The sequence below is a fragment of the Erithacus rubecula genome (genome assembly GCF_903797595.1).
Source record: "Erithacus rubecula genome assembly, chromosome: 11".
NCBI classification, from domain to species: domain Eukaryota; kingdom Metazoa; phylum Chordata; class Aves; order Passeriformes; family Muscicapidae; genus Erithacus; species Erithacus rubecula.
In genome coordinates, this window is record NC_136663.1 from 12069927 (window position 1) to 12088133 (window position 18207).

An 18207-nucleotide genomic window follows, 5' to 3' on the forward strand; every position below is an offset into this window, starting at 1 on the left:
GTCTGGACTTCTGATGGTGGCTTTATGCAATTTGTGACAATGCTGAGAATGTGGCATCAAGTAAATTTCTACTCTGCAGGATAAACTGCTTACCTTGAAACTCCTTCTGCTTGCTGAGCCCAGGTATAGGGAATACACAGATCTGAGAGTGAGGATGTGCATCCACAGCCCTGCCCTGTGTGCCCGTGTAGCGGTTCAGTGAGTGAAGTCTGTGGGTGGTGCCAAGGCAGTAGCCACCTCATTGGTGCCTCAGGTATTTTGCAATTTCCAGGTCTGATGTTTTTTTCCAAGTGTAGAGGCAGTGTGAAGAGAGGCATGCTTTCTTTTCCAGCAGTCATTGCCAGGTGACGTGTGCTGAGGTGAGCAGGGTGTATTTATATTGTTGGACAAAGTGCATTGGCAATTGAATGCAACTGATTTTCACCTAAGAACAGGCTGGAGAGAGAACTCTTGCAGGAGCCTTGATCTCTGGGAGTTCTGAAGGCTGAAAAAATCACAGATCCCAACACATTTACCATGAAGAGCTGCAGAAATGTTTTCTATCTTCTCTTCTTCCATGTTGGTAAGTGTCCTCCAAATGCTTTTAGTGTGGCATGGGAACTCTGTGGAATGTGAAAGAGCAGAAGGAAACTCGAACCACTTCAGGGCCGATCTCATATGGTCAGGAAAATAAACAGAAGCAGTAGAAAAGGCTGTATTGAACACCATGTGTATATCTTGATTCATTCGTGTCAAATGTTGTATTTCCTCAGCACTGAATGAGTTTTTCTGGTTCACTGGTGTCTGTTTTTCACAACAATGAGCAGTTCTATGACACTTTATAAAAATAGAAATAATTGCTTTATTTCACTTCTTGTGTTCTGTGCAATATATTGGCTTTCTCATGTCACTCACAAATTGTATTAGTGAGTGGTTTTAATTTCACCAGAGGTGTAGGTGCTGTTCCTGAAGCACTCTTCACTTCTTCAGAAAATAAATGGTCCTAGTTAATTATTTTCTTTCCTCCCCCCAATTTTTTCCATTGACAGCCCTTGATACTGTAGTAGTAGCAGCTGTATACATGGGTATTTGATAAGATGTTACACAATGCAGTACCAGTACTTTAAGGAGTTACTGGGATATTTGTGAGTGATAGTTATGGATGTGTTAGTACTCCGAGCATATTTCAAATGGAATTTGCCAGCTTCTTCCATTTCAAGCTTTATATATATCTGCTGGTATACAGAAAGACCAAAATTGAGAATAAACTTGGGGTTCAGACACTGACCTGATGTTTTAAGCTGGTTTTCCTTGGCAGTAGGAAGAGAGGCTAACTGCAGCCCTTGTCTGATCAAGCCCATTTCAGATGGGCTAACTTGTAAGGAAGGAGCCAGGATATTGCCCAGATCTGACCTTCTCCTAACCACAAAATTTAGCAATTTGGAGACAGACCAATAAGGACTTGGTTTTGATGAGTGAGGAAAAAACCAAGAGATTCAAGCTGTTTCACTATTTTGGCTGAAATACAGAGCTAAATGAACTTTGTTTCAGGTATATGGCTAATGATTTTTTTCATACAGTTCATGCTTTACTCCCTGTGTGTCTTTATATAAAATCAGAATGCTGAGGCTGAAAAATGGTACTTAGCATACATACACACTGAGATGCTAACTCCCCAGTTTAATTTCTATTTGCTTATGTTTATAAAAAGAAAACCCCAAAATGATTTTTTTTCAGGATTTTTCTTCCAGTCTCAAGGAATTAATGGTGAAAATTTCACCCCAACAGATGAGGCAGTACAACATTAAGTTTCTGTGGGGGTGTATTTTTACCATGACCTGTTGTGCCTTTCTTCCAACCCTCTTGGTTCTCAGAATTCCTGCAGCTCAGAGGTGGGCAGTTGTTTCTCCCTCTACTGGCATATGCTGCCCTGAAAGCTTCCTGCAAGCTTTCCAAGTCTGACTTAGTGTTTGTTGACAGCAGTAGAGTTGGCTCTGTGTTGCAGAGGAACAGCAAGCCAAACCCACTGTTTCAGTACTGGATCTTTTGGCATCAACAGTCTTGTTTAGTCTGCAGCCACTAAGTCAGAAGGTGCACGGAGCACTATCGGGCACCAGCAGAGTCATTTTTAACTTGCACAGTCAGATGTGCAAGCAGCTGCATGGCACTGGGGGGGGGCAGGGGGCAGTTAGAGGTACTAGAAAACCACATGATAAATGGTTTACAACAGACTCCAGCTTAAAAATGGAAATTGTAGACAAGCAGTGGAATGTTATGTCCCTGCTTACGGAAATGACTGTGCCTGTTTGTCAGTGTAACCCACGCTCGCGCTCCCATTGCACCGCACTGTCTGCGCACGACGCATCTCCCTACAACAGCAGCCAAGGGTTTGTAGCTTTGGCACTTAGGAGGGTGACATTTGGGGCCACTGAAAGGCACCTTTCTTTGCTAATTAATGGAAATCTCCACTAGTCAACTTGAGTCTTTTCATTCATGGCTCTGCCCTTCCCTTTTCCTGACTGTGGTCTTATGAAAGACTGTTTTGAAAGGCCAAGTTTACTTTTTAAGTTTTCATAATAAAGCCTAGTGGCAAGGCTTTTAAGCACCTAAGGTTGCTTCTTAAATTCAGACCAATAAGGGCTGGTGCAAGACTCCTGATACTAGCAAGCAATACTCGAGACAAGAGTTGTCTTTGGACAATCTCTTTGGTCTTGTATCATATTATTTTAAATAATAATTTCATGTGGTTTTAGCTTGATTAAGATGGTGTATTCTGCAAGGTGTTTAAAACAGTCTGGCTGGCCTGATCTATTCCATGGTGTCTGTATTTCTTATGTCAGAAACAAATGTCATTGGATTTCAGTATCTGTGTCTGACCTTGTGGTCAGTTCAAAAAAGCTTCAGTATTCACATTAATTGGAATGAAAGTGGGAATCATCTCTAAGGACTCATAGTGAAGTGAGCCCTGATTTTTTTCTGTTTTGGGGGAGAAGCAAAATGAAAGTTTGTCTCTGAATGGTAAGCTCTGTTACAAAAGCTCTGATGGGTTCTGTAATATTTTCTCTTGGTGTTATGTTTGCAGCTTTCAGCCTGGAGCGTGTCCGGTGGTGCACGGTGTCTGAGCAAGAACTTTCCAAGTGTAATGACATGAGCAAGGCCTTTAGTGAGGCTGGCATCCTTCCTCCTCTGGAGTGTACAGCAGGGGGGTCAGCTGCTAACTGTACCCAGATGATCAAGGTGAGATATGAGTGACACCAGTGTCATTAATTTAATTTCTCCATGTACCTAATAGTAATCCCCTGGCAAGGTGCACAGTTCTGTGGTGAGTGTGTGGCCACCCAGGCATCCATCCCTCTGCATCCCAAGGCATATCTCTTTAAAAAAAGGCACAGAGGTATACATATGAATTTGAATGGCCCCATGTCATTTGTCTGGCTGCTCACATATGGCCAGTCATTAGGAACACAGCTAAGGTTTTAAATATTTCCTCCCGAATAGTAATCTTTGATTTGGGAGTTATGTCAGATTTAATTAACAGATATTTAAGAAGGGATGGAGCTACAAGATGCAGACAGTATTAAAGCTGTGCTGCTTAGCCACTAAGCAGATTCTACTTCGATAAACTCTGGCTCAAACTCCCATTTCAGGGTCATGTTATGGAAATTGCTGTATAAACACATGAGCTGAGTGTAATCAAATCAACTCTCCCAATACTGAGTACAAGAGGCAAAGCAGCAAGTGGGGTGAGCAAAGGGCAAACCTCTATATTAAGCAGTATTAATTCAGCTACCCAGAATGTGCTCACCTTCCAAAAGGAGCATGCCTCTGGGGAAGGTTTTAAAGACTGTGAACATGTGGATTTGCAAAATGATGCAAACAAAATAATTCCCTTCTTTGGAGAAGGTAGGAGGTAAAAAGTGGATGTTGGAAGAAGTGTGGAGGCAGGTAATCATGGTTGTCAGGTAATCACTGGCACAGTGTGGGGAAGGGAAGGCTGGCTGGCTGTGCTAGCAATGAATGTTCTGTGTAGATATGCCTGAGAACCAGGTTTTTGTGGAGATGCAGCCTGTCAAGGACAAGAGGTGCAGAGCAAGGAAAGAAGGTCTAAAATAATAGTTTGAAGGAAGATGAGACAGATGATTGTGTGGTTAAAAAAAGGGAACACATTTCAAAAACTAATATCTTGTCATTTTTGTCAATGAAGCAGAATGGTTGTCTGACCCCTAAGACTACCTCGTTACCTCTTGATAAATACTGTTCTTGAGCAAAGGTGTCAAGACTATTGAAGAATGCTGAGAGCAGATACTGATACAGATGTGGATCTTACCTTGGGATTAGACAGGACATTTTAATGTGACATCTTCCCCAAACCACTTGGCTGATTGCTGCATTGCACAGAGGGACCCGTTAGACTCTGCAAAGCAGATTATATAAAGGGCTGATGAGTGTCTGCTTCTGAAATACTCAGCTCACAGAATTGCATTTGCAAGCCATTGGAAATAGCAGGCAGGCAGACAGCATGAGTAAGTTGCTTTCTGATAAAATGTATTTTCACTGTAAGGCTTCAGACAAGACTTTGTCCTTTAGATCTTCTTTCCCCCAACCTTGTGCTAATAATCTACTAGATACTCAAGCAGGCCTACTCTGTGTAGGGCTGTGTGGAATCCCTGAGTTGGCATCTGCACTGAACTCTGATCTTTGAGGCCAAGAAGGGAGCAGGACACAGTGGCTTGAAGATGCAGATGCTGTTTTGTAACATTGCATAACTTGGACTTAGACCTGTGAATGTGTTAGCATATGGATAAAGGAGAAAACCTCTTTGATTGAAGGTGTGTAAAAATTAAGAAATACCTAAATATTTAACTAGAGAACCTGACAATATTTGATATGACCAGAGCTGATTTTCAGCAGGTCTTTAAAACACTTATGTAGGTAATTCTCAAATGTTGTGACACACAAAAATAAACTTCCTCTGAAAATGATGAAGACAGTATTGACATCACATGTGTACTTACTAAAAAATTGAAGGTGAGTCCCATGCTTTTGCTAAATTTATTGACAAATGCTTGCTGAAAAAAAGCCCATACTGCTGTTATGTCATTTCATCTCAGCAGTAATTGTGTGTTATTTAATGGAGAGATGTGTGTCTTGAAAACTAATTAATGTTAAATAAAACAATAGACCTTTTTGGTCTTGTTGTGCTATTTTTACAAAAGCTATTTATTAGAGGCTCTGTGTCAAAACAGAGCTCAAAGGTTCAGCTTTTCAGTCAGAAAAGTGCTATTTCCTATGAAAATATAGCCCTATAACATATCTCTGTGGCAGTCCTTTCCATTTTTTTATCTGCTCTACTTTCAGTTCACTACCAATTGTAGAAGCTCTCCCTGAACTAATTCTCCCTGAATTCGCCTTCTAACTCCCACCTCCTCTCCTGACAGGTGTCCCTCCTAAACCACAAGTTGTGTTTCATTCCTACACTGTCCTGTGCTCTGACCCTCACCAGTGGAATATCACATCTGCTTATTCAGAAAGATTGTGTCTGTTCTTGAAGAAGCAAATATCTCCCAACCCCAAATCCACTTCAGGTTCCCTTGGATTTGTTCAGCTCTCATTCATGAGAAGCAGCTCTTAGGACATCTGTTGTTTCAGCAAATTGATGAATATCATCTTTTTTCCTCCTTCTAGCCAAACAAGTAAATTATTTCAAATTACATGGAAATTTCAAATCTGGTTTAGATGTCAACATCGGCATATTACCTGTGCTGTCACACAATCCCTTAAAAATGTTCAAGCTCTTTATGTGGTTCAGCCTGTGGGAAGTTGCTGTGGTGTGCTAGGCAGTCCCAGCCCTGCCCTGCCCAGTGCTTTGCAACCTCCCAAGGGATGGAGAAATTAAATGACCCCTCCAGGGCCAAACCAGAGATTAAGCAAACTGATAAGAAACCTGGAATCAGCTTAGAAATGCAAAATGTCACACTGCTGATTATTTTCTCAGCAGTATCTTGTGTCTGTGTGAAATGCCCTCTCCTGGCTCCCATGGCTCAGTACACAGTGGGAGCTGGTTCTGCTGCCAGGGGTGTGTACAGCAGTTCTCTGGCCTTGCTGCTGGGGGAACCCCCATCCTGTGCTATCCAGAGCAATCCTGCAGCTGCAGCAGGATCCCAGCAAGCTTGGTGGTACCAGTCAACAGAAAATATGTGGTGGTGTTGGACACCTTCCCCAAAGAGGATGCCTCAGATTTGTATTCTCCCAATTTGAACACTCTTTTTAGATACTTTCCTCCTTCTCATTGCTACCTGTTCCCCACTCACAAAATGCATGTCTGGCTTGTGCTGAGCTACAAGCCAGGAGGCTCTAAGGGTGCTTTGGAGTGCACTTCAGCATTTGTAGCTCCAAAATATATTATTTTGAACTATCTGTGTATGATCTAAAAATGTATCTACTTTATATTAAATCTTCAAGCGTTGGGGCGCTAGCTATAGACGTGAAAGAAATTTCAAATTTAAGGGCTGGGCTTTAAGATTCTGCAGAGAGCTGCAGCATCCATTTCTAAGGTTCCTTTGAACTATTCAGACTAGTGAAACCATCATTGTGGAGGGCTGGTTTCTGCATTGCTTCTGCAGGAAGGCAGTTCTGAAGGTCTAAAATCCTTCTTGGTAAGAGTTGTTCATAAATTTGCGTGCCTTAAAGTAACTGGGAAAAAGAAAACACAAATGCATATTAACTAAGAGCTTCTTCTAAATGTGTGGATACTCTGGTTATTGATAACTACTCATAATTAAGCTTTAACATGTATTCTGCCCTTGTCTGCACAGGATGACTTGGCAGATGCAGTGACCCTCAGTGGCCGTTTGATTTTCCAGGCTGGAAGGGAGCATGGTCTGAAACCTGTGGTTGGGGAAGTATATGATCAAGGTATATTCTGTCTAAATACCTTTTAGATTACTTAAAATGCATAAGAAAAAGCTTGCATTTTACTTGGAGTCTTCCTAAAGACTCTAAACAGTGGGTAGTGGTCAGGTTCCCTCTTGGTTGCTCCTGTAAAAGACTGTTTGGGGAAACAGGAGACACAAGGCTGTGGCTGAGTCTGTCCTGAAGCATTTGGGTCAGAGAAGCTGTTTCTGTCATAAGTTTGTTGCATTGTTTTTTGTTTGGTTTTTACTATCTCTCTGCTTTCTGTGTTCTCTATTCCATACTTTACAGATTGATGAATCATTAAGCATAAATCACTAGGTTTATCTCTCAGTCCTATACATCAGAATAATTAGATTTCATTTTTACTAATGTATGATTACCTGCTGGAAGAAAGGAAGTACTGGATTCTGCTTCTCTGGGTGTCCTTAAGCTTTGAGTTCCTTTCAAGGCAGAGACAATAATTCAGTTGTGACTTGTCATCCTGACTAAGGGCTCAGTATCAACATGTTTGTGTAGTTCAGAGTTGGATTATATCCCCCTAACTTTAAGATGTAAGGGAAGGGAGAGCTCTGGAAGCAGCTTGCTGACAGTGCTGTCCCATCACTCTGTTGTCAGATGGAGCTGGATTTGTTTTGTAGCTGAGTTTAGTGTTTCCTGGCCAAAGGCATCCTCAGGAGGATGCTGGGGTCAGTCCATAGGCTCTTAGATCATCTGCAGCAGCCTCCCACCCCATTAAACACATCATGACTCTGGTGAGGGACCTGTACTTTGGCTTCTCAAAACCAAATGGGCCTCAGGATCCAGAGGCTGACTATCTCCATTAGTCAGACTATGAGCTCAAATCAGAGAAAAGTGGAAGAGATTTAATTATTTCTGGTCTAAATAAAGTCAGATTGAATGATCTTATGATCACTTCAAACTCTCAGCTCTTGACTCTGAGTTATATTAAACTGTAAAACAAAGAGAACGAAATCAGCTGTGATGCTCCAGAGACATCAGTTGACTCTGCTGTTACAAATTAAGATCAACTGGGGAGTAAATGATACTGGTTTTAATTCAATCCAAATATATTTAGAGTTATAGAAAACTTCTTCCTGAAAGGAACCTCATTTTCAAAGCAGAGCAACCTCCAAAGTTAGAGCAGATTTCCTGTGGACTAATTGTGTCTGTTAATTTTATAAGACAATTCACATTGAAAAAAATTACTGATTCACAGTCAGCAGGTTATCAGTAAGGATGTGAACACAGTGACTTCCTTGTGGGTAAGGCAGGCACAAGAGTCAAAAAAATCAGTGTATGTCACTGTAATGCTGCTGTGGGGCTACTTAGGTTGCTTCTCTTTCTTCCTGTGCTGCAGAGATTGGAACTTCCTATTATGCTGTGGCTGTGGTAAAGAGGAGCTCCAACATCACCATCAACAGCCTGAAGGGTGTGCGCTCCTGTCACACCGGCATCAACAGGACTGCAGGCTGGGATGTGCCCGTGGGTTACCTCACTGACACTGGGCACCTGGCAGCAATGGGATGTGACCTTCCCAAAGGCAAGAGTGCCAGGGCAAAGATCTCTTCAGCAATGCTCTCTCAGTGGTCTTGGGACTGACTGTGTGTGTACAGAAATGTGCAACTCAGCTGCTGCTTTGTTCTTTGATGCTCCTTGTATGATCTAATGTAGGTCTGATGAAGACTGCAGGGTTTTGTTTTTTTAAACTTGGAAATCATCTTTTAAGAAGAAAATAACTTGTACCTTCTGGGTCTTTTTAGAGATGTAGTGTGTGGATGTGTTAAAATGAAATTGATCTTGTTTATTCATGCTAAAAATGCCTCATTCTAATTTTGCATTTAGCTGTAAGTGACTACTTCAATGCAAGCTGTGTTCCTGGAGCAAATGGTGTGAACTATCCGAAATCCCTCTGTCAGCTCTGCAAAGGGGACTCGGAAGGACAGAACAAATGTGAACAAAATTCCCAAGAGCAATACTATGACTACAGTGGTGCTTTCAGGTAAAAATCATGTTTATCAATTTTTTTATTCCTATACCCTCTCCTTAGTCATCATGTTCAGGCCTCACTGACAGTAAACTGAAGCTACAGAGCTTCCAATCTGTTAGAAAATCTGCAGTTTTTTTAGGATAGCCATGCTTTTTACTTGACTGATCAAAAGTAATTCTTAACCCATTATTTCAGGTATTCATGCCTGAATATTAAAACCAAATGAATATTTAGCACATATACTGGCAGGGAAAGCCCACTGCTATTTGCTTTGTTCAGCTGTTGACAATCTGAGTGTTTCAGCAAGCTGTACTGACTCATCTTTCCCAGTAAAACTCTTTGGAGCCTGAGAGCTGAACTGCTGCCCTACTTGGCTATTTCAGTTATCCCACCTTATCTGCTCTGAATTATTATCAAGTTGTTCTGCCCTCCATTTTTGCACACTAGTCTTTATTTGTCTCCTTTCTGTCTGTGTGCTGTGTTGCAGCTCCCAGTCCCTGAGTCATAGCATTAACAAGGGCAGAATTTGCTTATGAGAAACACTTTCTCCTCCCTGTGTATTCCCCAAAGGATTGTGTGGCTGCCTGAGATACAGAACTGTCCTGGACAAAGAAGGTCATGATGCTTGTCCTCGGCAGCACTGAACATGTTGTTCATATTCACCAAATGACAATGATAGTTTACTTCATGCTCTAACAGCCACTAGTCTCTGCCTTGAGCAAAACTCTCAGCAGAAGGAAATAGGTCAGTGTTTGTGGCTGATGGAACAGAGCACAGAGCCCTTGGGCTGTCAGCCAGTGGTGGCCAGAGCACAGGGGTTTTATAATGCATCTTTGTGGTTGCATTTATATTTATCAGGTGTTTGGCTGAAAATGCTGGAGACGTTGCTTTTGTGAAGCACAGCACAGTGCCTGAATATACAGATGGTGAGTAATTCTGAAGATTGTTGAATAACAACTGCAAGGTCTGAAATACAGTGTTTGCAATGACAGTGTAATATCAAATCTTTGTATTTTGAATTGAGGAATCAGCAAAAAAAATGCTGAAATAGTGAAAACAGATCTACCCTCTGAGGTGTGCGCCAGGAGATAGAGATTTTTTTAAAAAAATGCTTGATAGGTGGAAGATGGAATCTTAAGCTGCTTCTGGAAAGAGATTTTCAACAGCAGAAAACCCTTTTTATATAGACCTGGGCTGTTACATTGCTCCAGTCTGCTGAGGGATTCAGTGGAGGCTAGGTGAGAGCTAACTTTCCCTATAATGTGGAAAATACCATGGGCATAACATTGCTTTAGTAACATGGATCTGTCTGACCCAGGGGAAAAACAAAACCAAAAAAATGTTGTACGTGATCCTAAACTAGGGATGCTCTTGATACTGCTGCAGGCCCCAGTACAGCTCAGTGCAGTCTCACAAATGTTACAGGACTGAAGGACCACTGTGCAGTCAGGAACAGTTCAGAGATGCTCAGATGTGTTCTGCTCCACAAGCGATGCTTGGAGGCAGAAGCAGCAGCCCCACCTGATGTGTGTCCCTGAAGCACTCCTGTCTGATTTCAGGGAGAAGCGGCTCTTCCTGGGCGCGGCGGCTGCGCTCCCGGGATTTCCAGCTGCTGTGCCGCGATGGCCGCAGGGCCGATGTCACACACTGGAGCAGCTGCCACCTGGCCCGCGTCCCCGCTCGCGCCGTGGTTGTGCGGCCTGACACAGACGGGACGGTTCTCTTCCAGCTCCTAAACCAGGCACAAGTAGGAGGCCCTTTCTTCATTGCTGGGAGGGTTCTCCCAGCTGTCTAATCAAACTGCAAACAGGATATCTGAGCACCTTTGGCTCTGCGGGGTTTGAAGGGGTGTGGGATGTCACACATCCCAGACAGAGCAATGTGTGACAGGTGCTTCTTTCTTCTTTAACATTACAGCAAAGATTTAATGGGTTGGGTGCCAAGTTTCAGATGTTTGACTCTGCAGTCTATGGTGCCCAAAATCTTCTGTTCCGAGATGCCACCACAGAGCTTGTTGCAATAACGGCTCAGAATTACCAGGCATGGCTGGGTGATGACTATCTTCGTGCCATGGAAGCCCTGAGCTGCAGCCCCAACAGTAAGTTGTGTGTGTAGATTCCTCTTTATAAGCAAGAAAAAAAGATAGCTGATAACACAGATCATCTTGATTCTGCTTTATTTTCTTTTCATTCTTGGAGTGTTATGGCATGAGCAAAGGTCACTTTTCAACCTAGAAACAACATTGCATTGCAGAACATTTTCCTGTGCAAATTGGCCAACTTTGTTACAAGATGCAGGTATTTTCTACCCTTTCTTGGTGTATGAGAGGCATTAATCTGGTAAACTGCTACCATTGACTTGTACTTAATTTTTTACCTGCTGACGAGGGGAGATAATAATGTGCTGCTGCACAAATGCCCAGGCAGTCTATAAAAATGGATGAATGGATTCTTAGCAGAGGATTTCTTCCCTAAGCTGAAGGAAACCCTCAGTTGATCTTTATTGAAGCATTATGGTCCTTCCTGCTATCAGAACAAAGTAGAAATTACTTGATATGCATTCTGGGAAAGTCAGAAACACAAGTTGCAATAATCTTTGCCTTAGGAAGCTTAAAAATCCTTGCAACTGAGCCTCCCAGATGTGATCTGTGCCGTGGCAAAGCCCCTCACCTTCCTGACTTGTCTTTTCTGGGCATTGCTCTGTGACTGTCAGATGTGAGGAAGCTTATGTTCAGGGTGGCTTTTTGCTGCACTTAACATATTACAGCTGGATTTAATGGTCAGTAATTGTAGGAATTGTTGTCCCTTTGCTATGGAGAGGTTTGCAGTGTGGCCTTAACTATTTACCAGGTAAGTGGTTCCTGGTCAGGTGTAAGTCTGAGCTGGAGGGATGGGGAGCAACAAAGAAGGAAATATTTTCAATAGCATGTATGGGACACATGAGAGTGGGCAGTGTGAATCCTCACTGTCTATTGCAAAGAAAGTGAATGTAACGTTTGCTTTTCAATTTTGTGCAGCAATACCAGAAAGCCTGAACTGGTGTGTTGTATCCACTGAGGAGATTTGGAAATGTGGTGAAATGGCTGTTGCCTTTAGAAAAAAGGATTTGAAGCCAGCAATTCAGTGTATTTCAGCTGAGACAAAGGAAAAGTGCATGGAGCTGATCCAGGTAGCTGCTACAATCCTTGTGCCATAAACCAGATGGACAGAAGCTGCTCTCTGCTGGGTGGGTGGGGTTAGGTATGTGCACTCATTTGGCTGGCAAGTAGGAACACTGGATTTCAATGAGATGATTCTTTAGCAGTGTGATGCTCTTTTGCTGAAAGCCTTGCCCTTCAAAGTGCCACAGGTGTGACCATAAAGGTGTCATCATTATAGCAGGGAAAGTATGTACTGGGTTTTTTCACAGATATCCTATATTTCATTTTTCAGAAAAAGGAAAGTGATGCTGTAGTTCTGGGTGGAGCTGATATTTACAAAGCTGGGAAGACATATGGCCTTGTACCAGCTGCAGGAGAAAGTTACTCTGGTAAGAAGATCCAGAAACATAAATATTGACTTTATTTTCCAGGTTGCTTGAAAACAGCACTAAAAGCACAGTCCTTTGTTCCTAGCCCAGCTGGGAAAGCTGTTTTCAAACAGCTCACATCATGGATAGAGAAGGATATGAGATGAGCTTCTACAGTGAGACTACTTTCATCTGTCCTGCTGCAGGACCAGGTTGAGTCTTTAGCAATTTTGAGTCTTTTACCTCTTCATTTGTTTTTTGAATTCTGAAAAAAAAAAAAAAAAACATTTTCAGTGGAAAAAATACTAATCACCAAGGCAAAATATTTTCAAAGGAAGCAAAAATACAGAAATTGCACAGCAGATTCTAGTTAGAAGCAAATTCTTCCTGTCAATGTGGCTGCTTCAAAGCCACTGATTCAAAGAGGGCTTGTGTCCACAGTGTCACTAAGAGTGTTATAGAGTTTAAACTTGCTGCCAAACTCACAGAAGTTTTTATGCAGGTTTGAAGTTTTCACATAAAAATAACTTCTTGAAGAAATTTGCTCAGAGGAATGTATTTATAAGAGCTGATGGGAACAAGAACACTTTCATCATCTTGTCTGTAGATTATTCAGCTCAGGTGTGTAGCAGTACCATCTTACAGACCAGAGTGAATGCAGCAGTGTGAGGCAGTAGAAGTGCAGAGTAATTCCAGGTACCTCCATGCTGCCTGACCAGCAGATTGTTGGTGCAATTGAAGTTGCCACCTTAGAAGTGTAATGGATCCACAGATGATCACTGAGCTGTGGGAATGCTTAAGGGAAGCTCTAATGTGTTGTTTTTTTTAATTTTACAAGCTAATGACAGCAACAATGCATACTATGCTGTGGTGTTAGTGAAACGAAATCTGTCCAATGCATTCACCATCAGTGACCTGAAAGGGAAGAAGTCCTGCCACACAGGATTTGGGAGAAATGCTGGATGGAATATTCCCATTGGGATACTAATTAAGAGGGGGATTATTAAGAACAGAGACTGTAATATTCCTCAAGGTAAGACAACAGTATTACATATCAAAAAGATAGTAATAGTCTAATAATAAACTTTAATTAGGGAAGTGTTTGTGGTATTTCATAGTTCCAATACACTGTTAGTCGTCTTCTGGCTGACTAAATCCAGCTCTCAGCCTAGTAAGTGTAAGCTGTGCTCCATCCCTCTGAGCATCCTACTGTCCTTCCAGTGTATGAGCTCCAGTCTATCCATGTCCTTTTAACACTGGGATCTCAGAACTTGCCACAGATGCCAGAGGAGAACCTTCACTTCCCTAACTGCTCCTCCAGCACACCCCATTATCCTAAGCACTGATAATGCATCCCTGTGCCCCTGTCCAGGATTTTATTGCATTTATTTTCAAGCTGCATTAGGTAATGAAACAGTGTAGCCCAACAAGAAAAAGATCTGTAAACACAGAACTCCACATTCTAATTTTGCTTGCCTATTTCTTATCTATCACCTTAGGAAGCTCTTTGGTTTGATTACACAGTCAGCTAAATAGTGCTCTGAAAATATTTTAGAAGTTCTAGTTTGTGAATTCCAGTAAGGTAGCTGTAACTTGTATTTCTAGTGTTCTACTGAAACCTTCATTGGTTATAACTTCACGATGTTGTAGCTGCCTTTTTTTGTGAAGAATCCATTATTTTTGTCTTTCCCCAGCTGTGAGTGAGTTTTTCTCTGCAAGCTGTGTGCCCTCAGCTGAGCAGGCCAATTACCCAGCAAAGCTCTGTCAGCTGTGTATTGGAGATGAGAGTGGAAACAACAAATGCAGTGCAAGTAGCCAAGAACGTTATTACAGCTACAGTGGAGCCTTCAGGTAACTGATGCCTACAGCTGTGATTTAGTGTGTCAGGCTGCTCAAATGCAAGGAGCACCTGGTTTCCATCCCATTCAGCAGACAGAGGTTATTGTTGCTGCAGCAGGTGCCATAAATGAGGTGGGATGTGTGTCCCCAGATGTCCCCACCAATGCAGGTATGGCATAAGGCATTGCACTGGCTCACCACACAGCCTTTCCAGCTTCCTTCCTGTCCTTGCAGACAGCCAGGTGGCCAACAGCCCAACCCATATGTCTGAGCACCCACCTTGTGAGGATCAAGTAGATGGTTGTTGGCCTCCAGTCTTGCTTTAATCTAGTGGGACAGAGTGCCTGCCACTCTGGATGGGCAGGTCATCCATAGGGAGCTCTAGCAGGGAAGCAGGCACACAGTAGCCAGGACCTGGCTGCTCTAAATCCCTGCAGAGGATAAAGGCTCGTGATGGGAAGCCTGGAGCCTTCACCATGATTCATTAGTGACTGTAGCTGAAGGTAGATTTCTGTACAGCACAAATAGTTATGGTTCAATTACCAAATCCTCTTCAAAACAAAGTATGTTAAAAATAGAGGAGGGAATATCAAATGGAATAAATACTTTGTGCAACAGTGTGCATGTACAGATGGGGCCAAACCCAAGGACTGTGAAACTCTTAGACATGGAAGGAGCACTTCCTTTTCCTGACCTTCACCTCGGAAGGTAACAGTGCGTGTAACAGCTGGCAGAGAGCTGCCTTTTCCTTCAGGGGAGGAGACTTCAACAGCAGCTGCCTGGTAAATAATGAAGTGTTAGATTTGGGCAACTACTTTTTGCAAATCTATTTAGTAGAGTCCAGCTGCTCTGATGGGTACATGCCTTGCAGGCAAACTCCAGATCCTCTGCTCTACTTCATGGACTAACAGAGCCAGCTCCCAGTCACCAGATGAATGAGCAACAAATGCTGTTACAGGCTGTGCGAGCCTTGCTCATAATTCTAAGATTGTGCATTTGATAATAGTGCCACACAGTCAAAATTTGTATGGAGGACACTTCTCTGGTTTTTCTTACTAACTTTGGGTCCAGTACATTTGTTTGCAGGAATGCCTGTAAAAAAATTGCATTCTAAACCTATGAGTTGTTAAAAAAATGTGGTTCACATAAAGATCCTTTGAAGTGAAAGCATTTATATCTTTGACTTCCTTTAGGTGCCTGGTAGAGGATTCTGGGGATGTGGCATTTGTGAAGCACTCAACAGTTTTTGAGAACACAGATGGTACTTAATTTTACATGTTTCTTTATTATAAAAATTAATTTTTCTTGCTATAAACCATTCATTGCTTGACAATGACCAGTTTTTTGGTTGCTTGTTTTGCTTTTTTTTTTTTTTTTTTTTTTTTTTCAGGTAAAAACACTGCCAGTTGGGCCCAAAAGTTGAAGTCCAGTGATTTCCAGTTACTGTGTCCAAATGGTGCCCGTGCTGAAGTCACCCAGTTTGCTGACTGTCACCTGGCTCAGGTGCCAGCTCAGGCTGTTATGGTTCACCCAGATATCAACGTTTTTGCTCTGTATGGACTACTGGACCGAGCCCAGGTACTAATAATTGATTTATTTTTGGGGGGAGTTATATATGGCCTTGCACAGTCCAAGGATAAAGACAATGGGACCATGCTGCCATATCCTGCCTCATGGCACTGGCAGCATGTGCACAGCCCTGTTGGGAGTGTGACAGAGAAGGTAAAGTACAGCCCATGTAACTCACCCAGTAAAACCACCCTGGTGCACAAGGGACTTCAGCTTTTTGCCCAGCCAATGCTTGCAGTAGTAATTTCCCAGGAGCTTAAGGTGTTTTTCCATGGCTTTCCCCCATTTCTGTGTTACTTTGAGGTGTGCAAGAAACAGAGTATGTACTAATGCTTTTCCATTCTGGAATCTCCCTTGGACTGCAGTAGAACTTTGCAGGGTTTGTTTATGCTGCAGCCATGTACATGGTAAACCATGCAGGCTGAGTGTGCCTGGCTGCCACAGCGAGGTTCCTTCTTCCCCATCCTGAAGTTAATTAGTTCAAAATTAAGACTGAGCAATATCTCCATGCTAGGCTTCAGTCATGCCTGTAACTCCTGGGCACCAAACCCTATATTGCATAACAATACTGAGGCAGGAGAATTTTTTTAAAACTACAGCTCTTTTTCCAAATAATAACTAAAAACACAAACTCACAAATGCTGTTCTTGTAATTGCCAGTGGCAGAATTTTGTATCTGATCTACTGGAGCATCTAAAAGCAAACATGTAAGACAGATTCTGCAATTGTGTATGAATTTTTCATCTACAAAATGGTTCCTGTCATCTTTCATGTTGTATGACAGGAACATGGCACTTCATCTTGCAAAACGCTGAGAATTTTTCATTATTTTCAGGTCTACTTTGGAAATAGCAGCAATGGAAATGGATTCAAAATGTTTGATTCTTCAACTTTTCAGGGAAAAGACTTAATTTTTAAGGATTCTACTCTTGAGATTGTGCCAGTAGAAGAGAGGAGAACATACACAGACTGGTTGGGGAGTGAATATCTTGAGTCCCTTGAAGGGATGCAAACACCCCAGTGCTCTGGGACAGGTAATAAGATAACACAATACTCACTCATGGCTGCTGCTATTCCTCTGCTTGTTTTATGTCAGATACAAGGCTTGGACTAGCACAGTCCAAGTGGGAACTTTCAGGCCACCTCTGCCCTGCCACCTTCTCTTCAGAAAAGCTGCTGTCTGGATAACATGCTGTGCTATCATGTGAATGCCTTCCTGCCTCTTTGCAGTGCAAGTGCCAACAGCATCTACTCATCAGGGAGTGGGGTAGGGCTAGAAGCTGCCCCTATCTGTGGGGTTGGGTTGGAATTTGGGGAAGAAACCAGCAATACAGTATCAACATGGTTTTCAAGATCAGTCTTAAACTGGAGCATCTCTGCCATGGTTGCTGATATTGAACCACCCAGGATTCCCCAGAAATGTTAGATGGATTCCATGTTTCTGACCTGGAGAAGAATTTCTTGGAAGGCAGTATCAAAACTCTTGTCTAGTGAATTCTCTCTCTAGTGGCCTCCTGGCTGGTTATGTTCAGACTCCACATCTCTGCTTTACCCATCCTACCCTGTTTCTCCTGAGCTCCATTGCTACAGAGGTAAGTGTTCAGAGAATGGACAGGCTGTGAACAGAGACCAGTCCAGCTTCTGCCATGGACAAAATCTTCTACCTTCCAGCAGAAGAAAGTAGGAGGAATTTCCAAAGTCACTGAATGAAAAAGAAGCCCAGAGAGACTGGAAGGGGGACAATCCTTCGACAGAGAAAAGAACAAAGCCAAATGTGAGCATCTACTGAACTTATTGACTTTCCACACCCAGTGCTCTCATGGCTGGCCAGAGATGTCCTATATCTTTAGTTTGATGCAGCATTCATCAAGAACCTCATGACTGTCCTCCTTCCACACGGAGCAATCTTGAGTGCCTTGTTCATGAAACTTTTATTTGCTGTAGGTGAAACAAAGTGCTTCACTAAAGTATTTTTACAGTAGAAAGTAGCCATTTCTACTGGCTGTAGTATTCAGGTTTTATTTTTATCCATAGCTGCACTAACCACAGATCTTGCTGTGCTGCTGGTAGGCACTGTCCTCCTGACTGCAGAGACCACCTCATGATCCTGGGATGAACAGACATCTGGTGGAATAAAAACCTGGTAAAGCCAGATAGTAATCATGTAAATAAGTGAATATAGCAAATAAAATATGAGAAGTAACCACACTTTAACCATCCTGGTAGCTAAACTACTGCTTTCCTGGGACATGGTTTGCCCTTCCCTTTCACTGGCCACTGTTCCATTGCTCCCAGTTCCTGGGGCTGGACGGGACACAGAGGGCTCCCAGTCCCGGCTGTGGCGCTGGGGCGAGTGTGTCTGTGAGGGAGCAGAGGCCGTGCCCGGCTCTCAAACCCGTCACTGCTGGCAA

The 18207-nt window shown here is 42.7% G+C and overlaps 1 protein-coding gene across 1 annotated transcript; it reads left to right on the top strand.

Moving 5' to 3' along the window:
- The first annotated feature begins 284 nt into the window (after nucleotides 1–284).
- MELTF (melanotransferrin) lies at nucleotides 285–18010 on the top strand. Its single transcript, XM_079315722.1, has 15 exons — nucleotides 285–562; nucleotides 3062–3216; nucleotides 6795–6894; nucleotides 8252–8434; nucleotides 8737–8893; nucleotides 9740–9807; nucleotides 10441–10628; nucleotides 10799–10979; nucleotides 11898–12049; nucleotides 12313–12409; nucleotides 13227–13421; nucleotides 14083–14239; nucleotides 15421–15488; nucleotides 15618–15805; nucleotides 16632–18010. The coding sequence occupies exons 1-15, from the start codon at nucleotides 517–519 to the stop codon at nucleotides 16908–16910; spliced, it is 2214 nt and encodes a 737-aa protein (XP_079171848.1). The 5' UTR covers nucleotides 285–516; the 3' UTR covers nucleotides 16911–18010.
- Nucleotides 18011–18207: the final 197 nt, after the last annotated feature.